Here is a 14,610-nt window from a genome sequence, read left to right as displayed (position 1 = left end):
AACCGTATGGACCTACAGAATAATGATAAGGTGTCATTTTTACTGAAAAATGCACTGCGTAGAAACGGAAGCCCCCAAAAGTTACAAAATGGCCTTTTTTTCTTCAATTTTGTTGCACAATGATTTTTTTTTTTTTTTTTGGTTTTGCCGTAGATTTTTGGGTAAAATGACAATAAAAAAAAAGTTATTACAGAGTAGAATTGGTGGCGCAAAAAATAAGCCATCTTATGGATTTTTAGGTGCAAGACTGAAAGGGTTATGATTTTTAAAAGGTAAATAGGGAAAAATCCAAAGTGCAAAAATGGAAAAATGCTGAGTCCTTAAGCGGTTAATTTATTTTTTTGTGAGCAATTCCTTTTTGTGCCCAGAGTTGTAGTTTGGGGTTCAGTCCCCTATCAGCTGATGGCCGGGTCGGCTTTATTCCAGAATTGGGTTATGATGAGGAGACGCCCCCTGTGAGCACAGAAGTGACAGTTCACACAGTGATACAATCTCTAGAAGTGATGCTGTATATAGAAGTATATACTGCGGGGTGTCCCCTTCTATACAATTATGGCTCTTTCTTCCAGCGCTATGTAAAATGGCCATATCCAGTGTATACACAGCCAGAATAGTCCAGGCTGTAGAGGCTGACCTGTGTAAGGCAGAAATGACAGGTAATGCTGATGTCATCGATGATGTCATAATGACAGGGAGGCTAGTAATTCCATGCGCAGCTGATTTCAGCCCAGTGTGCACTTGATCTCTGATCGGTGTGTGTTTCTTTCGCTTGCTGTTTATTGGCTAGTTTTGTTTCGTCTGGTGACAACATCTGATCCAGCAGCGCTTTTTGCGCCACTGCGCAACTTGCGCAGCTTTTCTTCGCTTGCTGTTTATTGGCTAGTGATATTCCTTCTGGTGACAACATCTGGACCAGCGGCGCGTTTTGCGCAACAGTGCGACTTGCACGACTACTTGATTATTGTGACTGTCTCAAAGGTAAGAATTTTATCATTTATTACTTATAATCCCAGTATATATATATATATAAAACTCAACGTGTGTGTGTATGTTCCAGCATCACGTCCAAACGGCTAAACATATTAACATGAAACTTGGCCACATGTTACTTATATATCATCAACAAACATAGGATAGGTGATTTAACCCTTACTCACCCCCATTTGCCAGGGGCGGGGTTTATGTTTAAAGTCCCATACAAGTCAATGGGAAATATATGTTACTGCATAACTTCCAAACGGCTGGAGATATTTCGATAATACTTGGTCATATGTTACTTATATGTCCACTTAAAATATAGGATAGTTAATTTAACCCTTAACTACCCCCATTTGTGAGGGTCAGGGTTTTTGTTTAAAGTCCCATGCAAATCAATGGGAAATGTATGTTCCCACATAACTTCCATACGGCTGGAGATATTTCAATACCTGGTACACATATTACGGGTCGGGATAGGAGGTCGGGATAGGAGGTCGGGATAGGAGGACCAGGATAGGAGAACCGGGATAGGAGGATGGGATAGGAGGTCGGGATAGGAGGTCGGGATAGGAGGTCGGGATAGGAGGTCGGGATAGGAGGACGGGATAGGAGGTCGAGATAGGAGGACGGCATAGGAGGTCATGATAGGAGGATGGGATAGGAGGACGGGAAAAGAGGACGGGAAAGGAGGTCGAGATATGAGGACGGGAAAGGAGGACGGGAAAGGAGGACGGGAAAGGAGGATGGGAAAGGAGGACGGGATAGGAGGACGGGATAGGAGGTTGGGATAGGAGGTCGGGATAGGAAGTCAAAAGCTTCCTCCTTTGTTTATTTTCCTCCCCAACAAGGATTAGGAAGGAAAAACCGGGCAACGCCGGGTACTCAGCTAGTAAATATATATATATATATATATATATATATATATATAGTAGAGTTCTCATACAAGGCCACATTCACACACAACATTAGTAATGTCATTTCTATTCCCCCTAATACTTCACCATAACGAGATGTTATAGGAATTTTGTGTGATTCTCATAACTTGGATAAGTTCCTATATCAAGGTTTCCCAACCAGTGTGCCTCCAGCTGTTGCAAAACTACAACTCCAAGCATGCCCGGACAGCTGAAGGCTGTCCGGGCATGCTTGGAGTTGGAGTTTTGCAACAGCTGGAGGCACATTGGTTAGAAAACATTGATATACTGTATAAACAGATATACACATGAGATAGGCTGTCCGGGCATGCTTGGAGTTGTAGTTTTGCAACAGCTGGAGGCACACTGGTTAGAAAACATTGATATACTGTATAAACAGATATACACATGAGATAGGCTGTCCGGGCATGCTTGGAGTTGTAGTTTTGCAACAGCTGGAGGCACACTGGTTAGAAAACATTGATATACTGTATAAACAGATATACACATGAGATAGGCTGTCCGGGCATGCTTGGAGTTGTAGTTTTGCAACAGCTGGAGGCACACTGGTTAGAAAACATTGATATACTGTATAAACTGTATAAATTCCCTATTCAAAGGTATCACACATTTGATAATATAAAATAGGAGAAGACAAGGTTTTTAGTTTTTAAAGAACATTTGATAAATGAGGAATGACACCTGTTTCCCACAATTTAGGTCCCTTCCCCTCTTTACTAAGGACCGCCCTAATGGCACTTCCATCCTAACAAAATATCACATTAATAATTTATAAATTACTTCTATTAAAAAATCTTAATCCTTCCAGTACTTTTTAGGGGCTGTATACTACAGAGGAAATGCTTTACTTTTTAGATTTCTCTGATGACCACAGTGCTCTCTGCTGACCTCTGCTGTCCATTTTAGGAACTGTCCAGAGCAGGAGAAAATCCCCATAGCAAACATATGCTGCTCTGGACAGTTCCTAAAATGGACAGCAGAGGTCAGCAGAGAGCACTGTGGTCGTGACATCAGAGAAATCTAAAAAGTAAAGCATTTCCTCTGTAGTATATAGCCCCTAAAAAGTACTGGAAGGATTAAGATTTTTTAATAGAAGTAATTTACAAATCTATTTAACTTTTTGGCACCAGTTGATTAAAAAAAAAAAAAAAAAAGTTTTCCACGGGAGTACCCCTTTAAAGACACTACAGAATTTGTATTTATTTGTTGTTTTATTATATTATTAAGATGATTTTATTTTTATTTCCTCAGTCACAATGGATAATTGGAGAAGAGGAGACTCCCCCGATGAGGTAATTTGTCTTATCTGAATCATCTATCTAGATATTTGTAGCTTCTATAACATATCTGTAGAGCAGGGTTTCCCAACCAGGGTGCCTCCAGCTGTTGCAAAATTACAACTCCCAGCATGCCTGGACAGCCTTTGGCTGTCCAGGCATGCTGGGAGTTGTAGTTTTGCAACAGCTGGAGGCACCCTGATTGGGAAACACTGGTGTAGAGAATCAGTAAATCCCTTATACAGACTCCATTCTACTCATACAGTCTGGTCATCCTCTAGTGAGCTGGCATCAGGTATAGACAGACTGTAATCTGCTTAACATTCATGGTCCATGCCCGGGTATCATTAGTTGTCTGGGCATGCTGGGAGTTGTAGTTTTGCAACATCTGGATGGCCATAGTTTGGAGACCACTGCTGTAGCCTAAAACTGATAGAGATAATATCCCTGTATGTATATTGATCTAACAGGATACTGTTATATACACTGGTAATCTTTTATGTGTCGGTTCTCTTTAAAGGGGTACTCCGGTGGAGAATAAGTCAGCTGGTGCCACAAAGTTATACCGATTTGTAGATTACTTCTATTTAATAATCTTACTATACTACAGAGGAAGTTGTGTAGTTTTTTTTTCCAGTTGAGGCAAATCCCCATAGCAAACCTCTCCTGCTCTGGACAGTTCCTGAGATGGACACAGGTGTCAGCAGAGAGCACTGTGGTCAGACTGGAATGAACTACACAGCTTCCTTTGGAGCATACAGCAGCTGATAAGTACTGGAAGGATTAAGATTTTTAAACAAAAGTAATTAACAAATCTGTATAACTTTCCGGCACCAGTTGATTTAAAATAATATTTTACACCGGAGTTCCCCTTTAAAGGGCTTATCTAGGAACAGAAAAACAGAGCTAATTGCTTTCCAAAAAAACGCTCCCCGTCTGTCTCCAAGTTGGGGTAGGTTCTGCAGCTCAGTTCCATGGAGGTGAATGAAGCCAAGTTGTAATACCACACCCAACCTGGAGACAGATGTGGAGCTGTTTTTGAAAGAAATTAGCTCTGTTTTTGTATTCATGGATAATCCCTTTAATGTTCTCATGTTTCTGATCTTTTCTTCCTCTTTTCTATGTTCACTATAGGAGAATATGAGGAGACAACCACCACCTCCACCTTCTTCACCTACTGATGAAATGATGGAGAATAACGCTGAGGTACTGTCTGCTGTCATCATATATGTGTTATAGTAAGAAGAATACCCCCATTATTGTATCGGGCTCCTCTGTATGGACTCATGTACACTGGTACGGGGCCTGGACTGCGGGGCTCGGAGCCATACAGTCTTAACCCATTGTTATACAGGCTCAGTGCCCTTTATGAGAGTCTCCTATACTGTACAACATATAAAGTTATAGGATTATTTTTATATAAAGTTATATCATATTTAACCCCTTAAGGACGCAGCTCATTTTCACCTTAAAGGGGTATTCCAGGCTAAAACTTTTTTTTATATATCAACTGGCTCCGGAAAGTTAAACAGATTTGTAAATTACTTCTATTAAAAAATTGTAATCCTTCCAATAGTTATTAGCTTCTGAAGTTTTCTGTCTAACTGCTCAATGATGATGTCACGTCCCGGGACCTGTGCATGATGGGAGAATATCCCCATAGGAACTGCACAGCTCCCGGGACGTGACATCATCATTGAGCAGTTAGACAGAAATGGGTGCACAACAGCAAATTTTTTTTTTACATTTATTTTCTATTCTGGTTTGTAATATTTTAAATATTGTTAAAGACAGTATCAGGGTATGCTCACATGCTGTCAGATCAGATGAAGATAATGGGGGGATATTCTCCCATCATGCACAGCTCCCGGGACGTGACATCATCATTGAGCAGTTAGACAGAAAACTTCAGACGCTAATAACTATTGGAAGGATTAAAATTTTTTAATAGAAGTAATTTACAAAATCTGTTTAACTTTCCGGAGCCAGTTGATATATAAAAAAAAAGTTTTTGCCTGGAATACCCCTTTAACCCTTTAGGTGTTTCACAGGAATAGCAGCAAAGTTAAATTCAAAATCTATTTTACAAGGGGTAAAAAGAGAAAAATCTTCCTAAAATTTTAAGCCAATTTCTCTCGAGTAAGGAAATACCTCATATGTGTATGTGAAGTGCTCTGTGGGTGCACTAGAGGGCTCAGAAGGGAAGGAGCCACAATGGGATTTTGGAGATTGAGTTTTTCTGAAATGGTTTTTGGGGCGGCATGTCACATTTAGGAAGCCTCTATAGTGCCAGAACAGCAAAAAAAAAAAAAAAAAAAAAAAAAAAAAAACAAACACATGCCATACTATTTTGGAAACTACACCCCTCAGGGAATGTAACAAGGGGTCCAGTGAGCCTCAACACCCCACAGGTGTTTTGACAACTTTTCATTAACGTTGGACGTGTAAATGAATTTTTTTCCCCACTAAAATGCAGTTTTCCCCAAAAATTTTACATTTTTACAAGAAATAATAGGAGAAAATGCCCCCCAATATTTGTAACATGGCATACTATTTTGGAAACTACACCCCTCAGGGAATGTAACAAGGGGTACAGTGAACCTTACCACCCCACAGGTGTTTGACGACTTTTAGTTAAAGTTGGATGTGTAAATGAATTTAAATTTTTTTCCACTAAAATGCAGTTTTTTCCACAAATTTTACATCTCTACAAGGGGTAATAGGAGAAAATGCACCCCAAAATTTGTAACCCCATTTCAAATTTTTTACCCAATTTAGGGTAACACCAGCATTTTAGTAAAAAAAAAATGTTTTTGCCATTTTCCCATCCAACTTAACAAAAATTCATCAAACACTTGTGGGGTGTTCAGGCTCACTATACCCCTTGTTACGTTCCATGAGGCGTGTAATTTCCAAAATTGGGTCACATGTGGGTATTTATTTATTTGGGGTTTATGTCAGAACCGCTGTAATATCGGCCACCCCTGTGCAAATCACCAATTTAGGCCTCAAATGTACATGGTGCACTCTCACTCCTGAGCCTTGTTATGCGCCCGCAGAGCATTTTACGTCCACATATGGGGTATTTCCGTACTCATGAGAAATTGCGTTACAAATTTTGGGGGTCTTTATTTCCTTTTACCTCTTGTGAAAATAAAAAGTATGGGGCAACACCAGCATGTTAGTGTAAAAACACTATTTTTTTTTACACTAACCGGGTGATATAGACCCCAACTTTTCGTTTTCATAAGGGGTAAAAAGAGAAAAAGCCCCCCAAAATTTGTAACTCAATTTCTCCCGAGTACGGAAATACCCCATATGTGGCCCTAAACTGTTTCCTTGAAATACGACAGGGCTCCAAAGTGAGAGAGCGCCATGCGCATTTGAGGACTAAATTAGGGATTGCATAGGGGTGGACATAGGGGTATTCTACGCCAGTGATTCCCAAACAGGGTGCCTCCAGCTGTTGCTAAACTCACAGCATGCCTGGACAGTCAGTGGCTGTCCAGAAATGCTGGGAGTTGTTGTTTTTACGATATGTTTTCTATTTTTATTGGGGGGGGGGGGGGGACAGTATAAGGGGTATATATGTAGTGTTTTACCCTTTATTATGTGTTAGTGTAGTGTTTTTAGGGTACATTCGCACTGACGGGTTTACAGTGAGTTCCCCGCTAGGAGTTTACGATGCGGCAGAAAGTTTTCCGCAGCTCAAACTTGAGGCAGGGAACTTAGTGTAAACCTGCCGGTGTGAATGTAACCTCCAGCTGTTGCAAAAGAAGTTTCACTGGTAGGAAAACCTTCAGTTAGGTTCCGTTACCTAACTCACTATTTTGCAACCAGGGTGCCTCCAGCTGTTGCAAAACTACAACTCCCAGCATGTACTGATCTCCGAAGGGCATGCTGGGAGATGTAGTTATGCAACAGCTGGATGTATGCAACTACAACTCCCAGCATGCCGAGACAGCTGTTTGGGCATGCTGGGATTTGCAGTTTTTAACCATCTGGAGGGCTACAGTTTAGAGACCACTGTACTGTGATCTTCAAACTGTGGCCCTCCAGATGTTGCAAAACTACAAATCCCAGCATGCCCAGACAGCAAACTGCATACGCCCTGCGTCCGAAGAGGTTAAAGTCTTAAATATTATATAACATCTGAAGCCGATATGATATTCTCCCATACTTTACATGACTTTTATATGATAGTCTCCCATATTATATAACGTATGATGTTTACATGATAGTTTCTAATATAATATATGACATTTATATGATAGTCTCCTATATTATATATGACTTTTATATGATAGTCTCCCATATTATATAACGTATGATGTTTACATGATAGTTTCTAATATAATATATGACATTTATATGATAGTCTCCTATATTATATATGACTTTTATATTATATTCTCCTATATTATATATGACTTTTATATTATATTCTCCTATATTATATATGACTTTTATATGATATTCTCCCATATTATATAGGACTTTTATATGATATTCTCCCATATTATATATCACTTTTATATTATATTCTCCCATATTATATATGACTTTGATATGATATGGATTTATTAAATGCAACGCGTTTCGCTGCGCATGCGCAGCTTCATCAGGCATAACAAGAGAAGGCTGATGACAGATATATATATAACTTTTATATGATAATCTCCCATATTATATAGGACTTTTATATTATATTCTCCTATATTATATATGACTTTTATATTATATTCTCCCATATTATATAGGACTTTTATATGATATTCTCCCATATTATATAGGACTTTTATATGATATTCTCCCATATTATATAGGACTTTTATATTATATTCTCCTATATTATATATGACTTTTATATGATATTCTCCCATATTATATAGGACTTTTATATTATATTCTCCCATATTATATATGACTTTGACATGATATTCTCCTATATTATATATGACTTTTATATTATATTCTCCTATATTATATATGACTTTTATATGATATTCTCCCGTATTATATATGACTTTTATATGATATTCTCCCATATTATATAGGACTTTTATATGATATTCTCCCATCTTGTCTTACAGGTTACGGCACATCTACCTGGGCAGTGCCTTGAGGACAGCGTACAGGTTAGATTCTCTTTGCATTACCTTCTATCTATATCTTATTACTTCATTATGTTTGGCAAGAAGAAATGACTATGGCTTTGTTCACATCTGAGCAGGAGACCGATGTGGGGTCTCTGACTAGGATACATACCTGCAGCCCGGAGTGGTGTCCCTCTGAAGGTCCGCTTCTTTCTTCAGTGAATTGTGCAGGAGGCGGGCCCGCTGGTTGAATTTGAATATTCATGAGCGCTGGTCATGTGAGCACTCAGTAGGCGCAACCACTCACGTGACCAGCGCCCATGAAATATTCAAGCTCCCCTGGTAGGCCCGCCTCCTGTGCGCAATTCACCGAAGAAAGAAGCGGACCATCAGAGGGACACTGCTCCGAGCTGCAGGTACGTATCTTAGTCAGAGACCCCGCATCGTCTCCTGTTCCCCCGCACTATAACCCAGTGTATTGAGTTCAGTATGGGGGAACAGAATGATCGTTTTCCTTTAAACTTATTGATGCTTCTATTTCAGGTTCTCCCAAGAGTTACCTGTCAGCTCGCCCAGTTTACCATCTCTGAGGTTTGTATCTATGTATTTTTCTATTTAGCAAACGGATGTTGAGGCAGCACAGCCAGAGTAAAGTGTAGTTGGTGGGTGCTGGCTAGTTTAAACAGTCCCGGTCGCAGACAGTATAGAAATATCCAGTAAAAAGGTTCAGCAGCACACCAGAAGAATTGCAAATGGGGATTTTTAATGTCCCATGTTCAGATACAACGTTTCAGCAGTTTCCCACTGCCTTTCTCAAGCATCTCATGCTGAAACGTTGTATCTGAACATGGGACATTAAAAATCCCCATTTGCAATTCTTCTGGTGTGCTGCTGAACCTTTTTACTGGATATTTTACTATTTATTTATCTGCTTGGGCAGGTTACCAACCAGTAACGGCTCTGCGGGCAGATACCTTGGATAACGCCAAGGGAGATGCCGGAAGCATATGTGGTCCCTTAGTAGCTTTGGCAAAAAGGGACATCGAACCTGGAACCTCGCAGGTACTTTTTGGTCTGGAGGCGAAGGGTAAGGTTTGTTGGGGGCCTCTCTCCTGTCGGAGAAGGGCTTGCGATAGACCGCATCCTTTGTGCACATTTTTTAGTGTAACACGTTCGCACTTTTTCTTGCACTTTGGGTGATTCGAGAGCACGTTCCTCGGCTCTTAAAAAAAATGTATTTGTAATGTTTATTTAATTCATTATGTTTTATACCTCCCTTATAACAAAACCTCTCCTTTGTCTCCCATTATATTTAGACTGATAGCACATCATCAGATGAGGATACAAGTTCGGATGAATCCAGTCCCATCAGCCCCATCCGTCCTAACAGTCCTATTAGCTCCATCGGCAGCATCAGCCTTCAGGTATTCCCTTTTCTTTCATTTACCTTTTATATGTAACACTTATGTATAATGCCAAATCGCTTCTTGGCCTTTTGGCTAAGATCAAGTGTAGTACCTCTTTAGCTAGTTGGCGGTGTGGGAGACCACCAAGGCAGGAGATGGGAACCACACAGAACAGTCCAGGTGTACCAGGGTAAGCCATGTGCATCCGGCGGCCGAGCCTGAAGCGACCTGCGCCATCTGGATTTGGCCCTAAGGTTCTAGTAGAGTGAAGGCCGAGGTGCAAAAGTGCCCTGGGAGTGGTGACCCCAGGGTGCCGGAACTCACTTGGGATTGGCTACCCCACTTGACTGATGGCACGAAGCACGCACTTTTTTCTCTCATTCTTCTGAGCATTCACCTCTAGCGTTCCGGCCTTCTGGCTCTTGATCTGCAGAGGATTTTTATAGATCATTCACTTATTTCTATTATGTGTTTTTGTCACTGTGCTCACGTTTGTGTTCTTTATGTGTCACAAGGATTTGGTAGTATGCGGTAGCCCTTCTGGGTGTCCCTCCTGCCAGTCTAGGGGAGGTGAGTGTGTGGTCATTAGGTTCCTCACCTCCTTGCCATACCCTGTGGTACTCCTGCTTCAGCATGAGTTCCAAACCGGTTTTACTGGTTCCTTGGTGGCAATCTGGTTAACGCCTAGTTGCCCGCCGGGAACACTTTTCGGTCCCTGAGTAGCTTAAGCCAAAGGGGACATTGTACCTGGAACATCGCAGGTGTCTTATGGCCCGGAGGCGAAGGGTTTGGTTTAGTTGGGGGGCCTCTCCTTTCAGAGAAGGGCTTGCAATGGACCGCATCCTTGTGCACGGTTTTTGTGTGAACACTTTTGCACTTGTTACTTGCACTTGGGTGATTTGGGAGCACGCACTTCGGCTCTTCAAAAAAAAATCTACCTATCTATCTTATATTTACCTACCTATCTATCTTATATCCACCGATCTATCCGTCTATCTATCTATCTTATATCTACCTATCTATCTATTCTAAGGCTATGCTCATCTTTAGCTTAAAAATACTAATAAAACACTCTTTTGATTTTTATCTGATCTTCTCCCGTATTTTCTTAGCAGGTCCCAGCACCCCAGTGTCCTCAGCACATCTTTCTTCATTGTCCTGGCTCCCTGGTTAGTTTATACTTTTCATATTGTTTATATGTAATGTTTATTTCATTAATTTATTGTGTAGAACACCCTGTTTGTTATATATCTGCCTTATAACAATAGCACATATGGTAACCCTGGACCTCTCCTTTATCTCCCATTATACTCAGACTGATAGTTCTTCATCAGATGAGGAAACAACAAGTTCGGATGAATACAGTCCCATCAGCCCCATCCGTCCTAACAGTCCCATCTGTCCTATCGGCTCGATCAGCAGCATCAGTGATCAGGTATTCCCTTTTCATTCATTTACCTTTTTTATATAACACTTCTGTATAATGCCAATGACTTTTTGTGTAAGGCTATGTTTGCACGGCGGAATTTCCGCAGGGAATTCCGCAGAGATTCCGCAGCAGCAGTGTCCCATTAGATTCAATTGGATCCTGCCGCTCTGTTCAGAGGGCAGAATTTCTGCACCAGAAACATTAAGGGTACGTTACCACCTGGCGTATTTTGCTGCGTATTTGCTGCATATTTGCTGCTGCGTATTTTATTTCCCATTGAAGTCAATGGGAAAGAAAATATGCAGCAGCAAATATGCAGCAAATACGCAGCAAAATACGCCAGGTGGGAACGTACCTTAAACGTGAAATTAAATTCCAGTGTCCGCAGAAAGAATAGTATGTTATGCCGGCGCTCCGCTCTCAGGGGCAATGTTCACGCAGAGATTTTCCTTGAGAACATAGCCTAAGATGAATCCCATAGCTGGAGCTAGGCTACACATATCAGATCATTTAATCCCCTGATATCTACTATTGTAGGAGAATCAGGACACCCCCATACACTGGGCTCCTCTATATATAGCCTGGGTTTTATGATTAAGGGTAGAAAGTCCCGTGTCTGTCTCCTCCATCATGCCCCTAACATGGGCCAATTCCTCTAGTAGTGTGCCACATAGGCAAAAAATGTGAGGATCCAGCCGAAGGCTGAGGCCAGACTTACCAGAGGTTCTCCACTCCTGGTTATACATTAGCCCCATTGTCTATAAATGAAGTGGCAGATGACATACTTGCTCCGGACAGTTCCTAAAATGGACAGAGGTGTCAGCAGAGAGCACTGTGGTCTGACAGAAAGGAAATTTATAAAGAAAAGAACTTCCTGTGTAGCATATAGCAGCTGATAAGTACTGGAAGGGTTATGATTTTTAAATAGAAGTAATTTGCAAATCTAATGCAAAAAGAAGCACACTAGTGCTTGCTTCTTCCGGCCTCTTTGAAGGACTCAGGACCCCCAGGAATCTTTAATTTCATGATCTTGGCCGACTGTATATTCCAGAGAGCACTCTACTATGTAATATTAATGTCTCCTCTTTTATGTTTTCAGCCACAACCAAGGTACTCCGTAAGATACCCAGGACAAGTCATCCCGGAGGTCAGTTTCTTCTCATAAATAATATGTAATATAATAATAAGAATAATATCTAATAAGGTGTATTTCTTCTGGCATCTTATACTAGGATTGGTTCATTGGTCCCATGCCTGAGTTGGCCTCAATGCCGGAGTATAGGGCCATGTGTGAGTGGTACAGCTCAGACCGCGAGGTACGTACTATACAAATACATGGAGCTATGTCTATAAGCCAGTGTGGCTCCAGCTGTTGCAAAACTAAAACTCTCAGCATACCCAGACAGCCTTTGGCTGACCGGACATGCTGAGAGTAGTGGTATTTCAATGCAAGAATAAGCCTAACATATAACCACTTTATTCACCACAGGCACATAGAGATAATCTGGTGGTCACACGCAGTCATGTCGGCAGACCATCTGAAGCAACATCAGCAGAGGAATTAATAAGTATAAACATTACATGTGCCTTCAACTGCACCATAACATCGAGGCCATTCATGAGATTATATAGAAACCTTAGATCGAGACTTATGAAGGCGGCCCAAAGATTACGGAGGGCCCTGCAACAGCACTGACAAAAAAAAAAAAAAAGAGAGTCCAAGGTAAGTGCCGGTTATTGCTGACATCTCTACACTCACACAGTAATATCACAATCCTCTTGTGGTCGGTGAAGGACATCGAGCACTCGTCATAAATAATGTTATAAATAATATCTGTTTTCTTTTCCAGAAACATCTATGAACATCTCCCTCCTGCCAGGGGGACTCTCTGAAGCGATAGAGTACTGAGGGCCAGTAGAAGCCGGACATGCCCTGTGAAGCCTGTGTACTCCACTATGTCCACAATAAAAGGATTGAGACCTATTGAAAAGTGCCGTTCTGCTTTATTTCTATACCTTTGTATCACTTTGGGGATGTTTATTGATTTGGGAACAGAGCATCATGTCCACAATCTAGGCTATCCTGTAGATGGTGAACCACATGGACTGTCGTTACTGAAGGACTACAAGGTGCACATATTTGTGGTGTACAGCCGACTCTGAGGTGTTTTCCTTTGCAAAAACTGCAACAATATACAGGACCTCTCTACACTGAATTCCAAATGTGTCTCAGTCTTTGGAAATATATAGTTAAGGGCAGGAGGGGAACCTACATGTAATAAAGCTGACCAAGATATTGCCTCAAATAATCCTGTGAAACCATTATATAGGGAAATCCATCTGACCACAAAATACACAGGCCAACCGGGCAAGCAGAATTATGCCCACCTGATCCCATGCCATATAACAACCGTTTCCCTGCTATACTCCTCCCACTCCCCGTTTCCTTCAAATATTCTCACATTGCCCTTCCCCCACATAACAGGCTGGGTCTGGCTTTTCTCTTACATTGTAGAAGCATAGAATGAGTATATAAAATATAATAATGGGGACTGTTCTCTGTTCTAGAAAGAAATATCTGTATGAATTCTAATTTTCCCTTATATATTTTGTCTCTCTTTATTCTAGCATAACGATTCATGAAACCAGTGGATAAACAGCTAAAGCTGAGAGCAAGATTGTGGCCTTGGTCATAAACGTACCTGTCCTCGCTATTGCGCTGCACCTGTTCCCTGAGGAGCACTGCTGGGACTTGTCCTCATTACACTCTCCTCATTTATGGACTTAACATTTTTGGGACCTGAAATTAATAAAATCATTGTTTATTACTTATCTGTGCATCTAAGTATCTTTATGAATCGTAACAGTACTTACATTTCCCAAAATGTCATAAATATGTAATAGTTGTGGGTCCCTCAAGGATTTGCACCAATCTTGAGAACAACCCCCACCCTCCTTGTATGGCCTGCTTGTGGAGACCAGAGGGGATTGGTAAGACAAAAATAACCAAAATTGCAATTGTTTCTTCTAGTATCATACAATAAACCTGAATAGTACAGAGGCACAGGAACCCTATAGTCCACATGCAACTCTACTGTGTGAGATCCATCTTAAAGGGGGATTCTTATCTCAGCATTTTATCCCCTAGTCACAGGATTGGAAATAACATGCTGATCAGTGGGGTTCTGAGCTAAACACTCGGTCAAAAGCCCCTTAAAGAATGAATAGAGCTGGACCATGCATGTGTAACATAGTAACATAGTTCATAAGGTTGAAAAAGACCAGAGTCCATCAAGTTCAACCTATAACCCTAATGAGTCCCTACTGTGTTGATACAGAGGAAGGCAAAAAACCCTCATACTAGAGGTAAAAATTCCTTCCCGACTCCAAAATGGCACCAGAATAAATCCCTGGATCAACGTTCTGTCCCTATAAATCTAGTATCCATAACCAGCGATGTTATTATTCTCCAAAAATGCATCCAGACCC

General features: G+C 41.0%; 1 protein-coding gene across 3 annotated transcripts; it reads left to right on the top strand.

The window, feature by feature from the left end:
* Nucleotides 1-743: 743 nt before the first annotated feature.
* On the top strand, nt 744-13,918 carry LOC130319977 (uncharacterized). Of its 3 annotated transcripts, none has more exons than XM_056553009.1 (13): nt 744-978; nt 3,165-3,205; nt 4,325-4,396; nt 8,284-8,328; nt 8,830-8,877; nt 9,603-9,710; nt 10,808-10,861; nt 11,008-11,127; nt 12,221-12,268; nt 12,354-12,437; nt 12,611-12,844; nt 12,972-13,251; nt 13,750-13,918. In XM_056553009.1, the coding sequence occupies exons 2-11, from the start codon at nt 3,170-3,172 to the stop codon at nt 12,815-12,817; spliced, it is 822 nt and encodes a 273-aa protein (XP_056408984.1). In that variant the 5' UTR covers nt 744-978; nt 3,165-3,169; the 3' UTR covers nt 12,818-12,844; nt 12,972-13,251; nt 13,750-13,918. The 3 variants fall into 3 exon arrangements, with proteins under 3 accessions (XP_056408984.1, XP_056408983.1, XP_056408982.1); XM_056553008.1 differs by having other exon boundaries at nt 10,805-10,861; nt 12,972-13,112; XM_056553007.1 differs by having other exon boundaries at nt 10,805-10,861.
* The last annotated feature ends 692 nt before the right edge of the window (nt 13,919-14,610 follow it).

Source organism: Hyla sarda, unplaced genomic scaffold (genome assembly GCF_029499605.1).
Source record: "Hyla sarda isolate aHylSar1 unplaced genomic scaffold, aHylSar1.hap1 scaffold_2185, whole genome shotgun sequence".
NCBI lineage: Eukaryota > Metazoa > Chordata > Amphibia > Anura > Hylidae > Hyla > Hyla sarda.
The sequence above is the reverse complement of the archived record's forward strand: the minus strand, read 5'-3'. Positions and strand labels throughout refer to the sequence as shown.

Coding starts and splice junctions, on each gene's coding strand:
- LOC130319977 (XM_056553008.1), top strand. CDS start 3,170: ATGGATAATTGGAGAAGAGGAGACTCCCCCGATGAG. Junction 10,862..11,007: donor TTCATTGTCCTGGCTCCCTG/GTTAGTTTATAC, acceptor CATTATACTCAG/ACTGATAGTTCTTCATCAGA. Junction 12,438..12,610: donor GGTACAGCTCAGACCGCGAG/GTACGTACTATA, acceptor TATTCACCACAG/GCACATAGAGATAATCTGGT.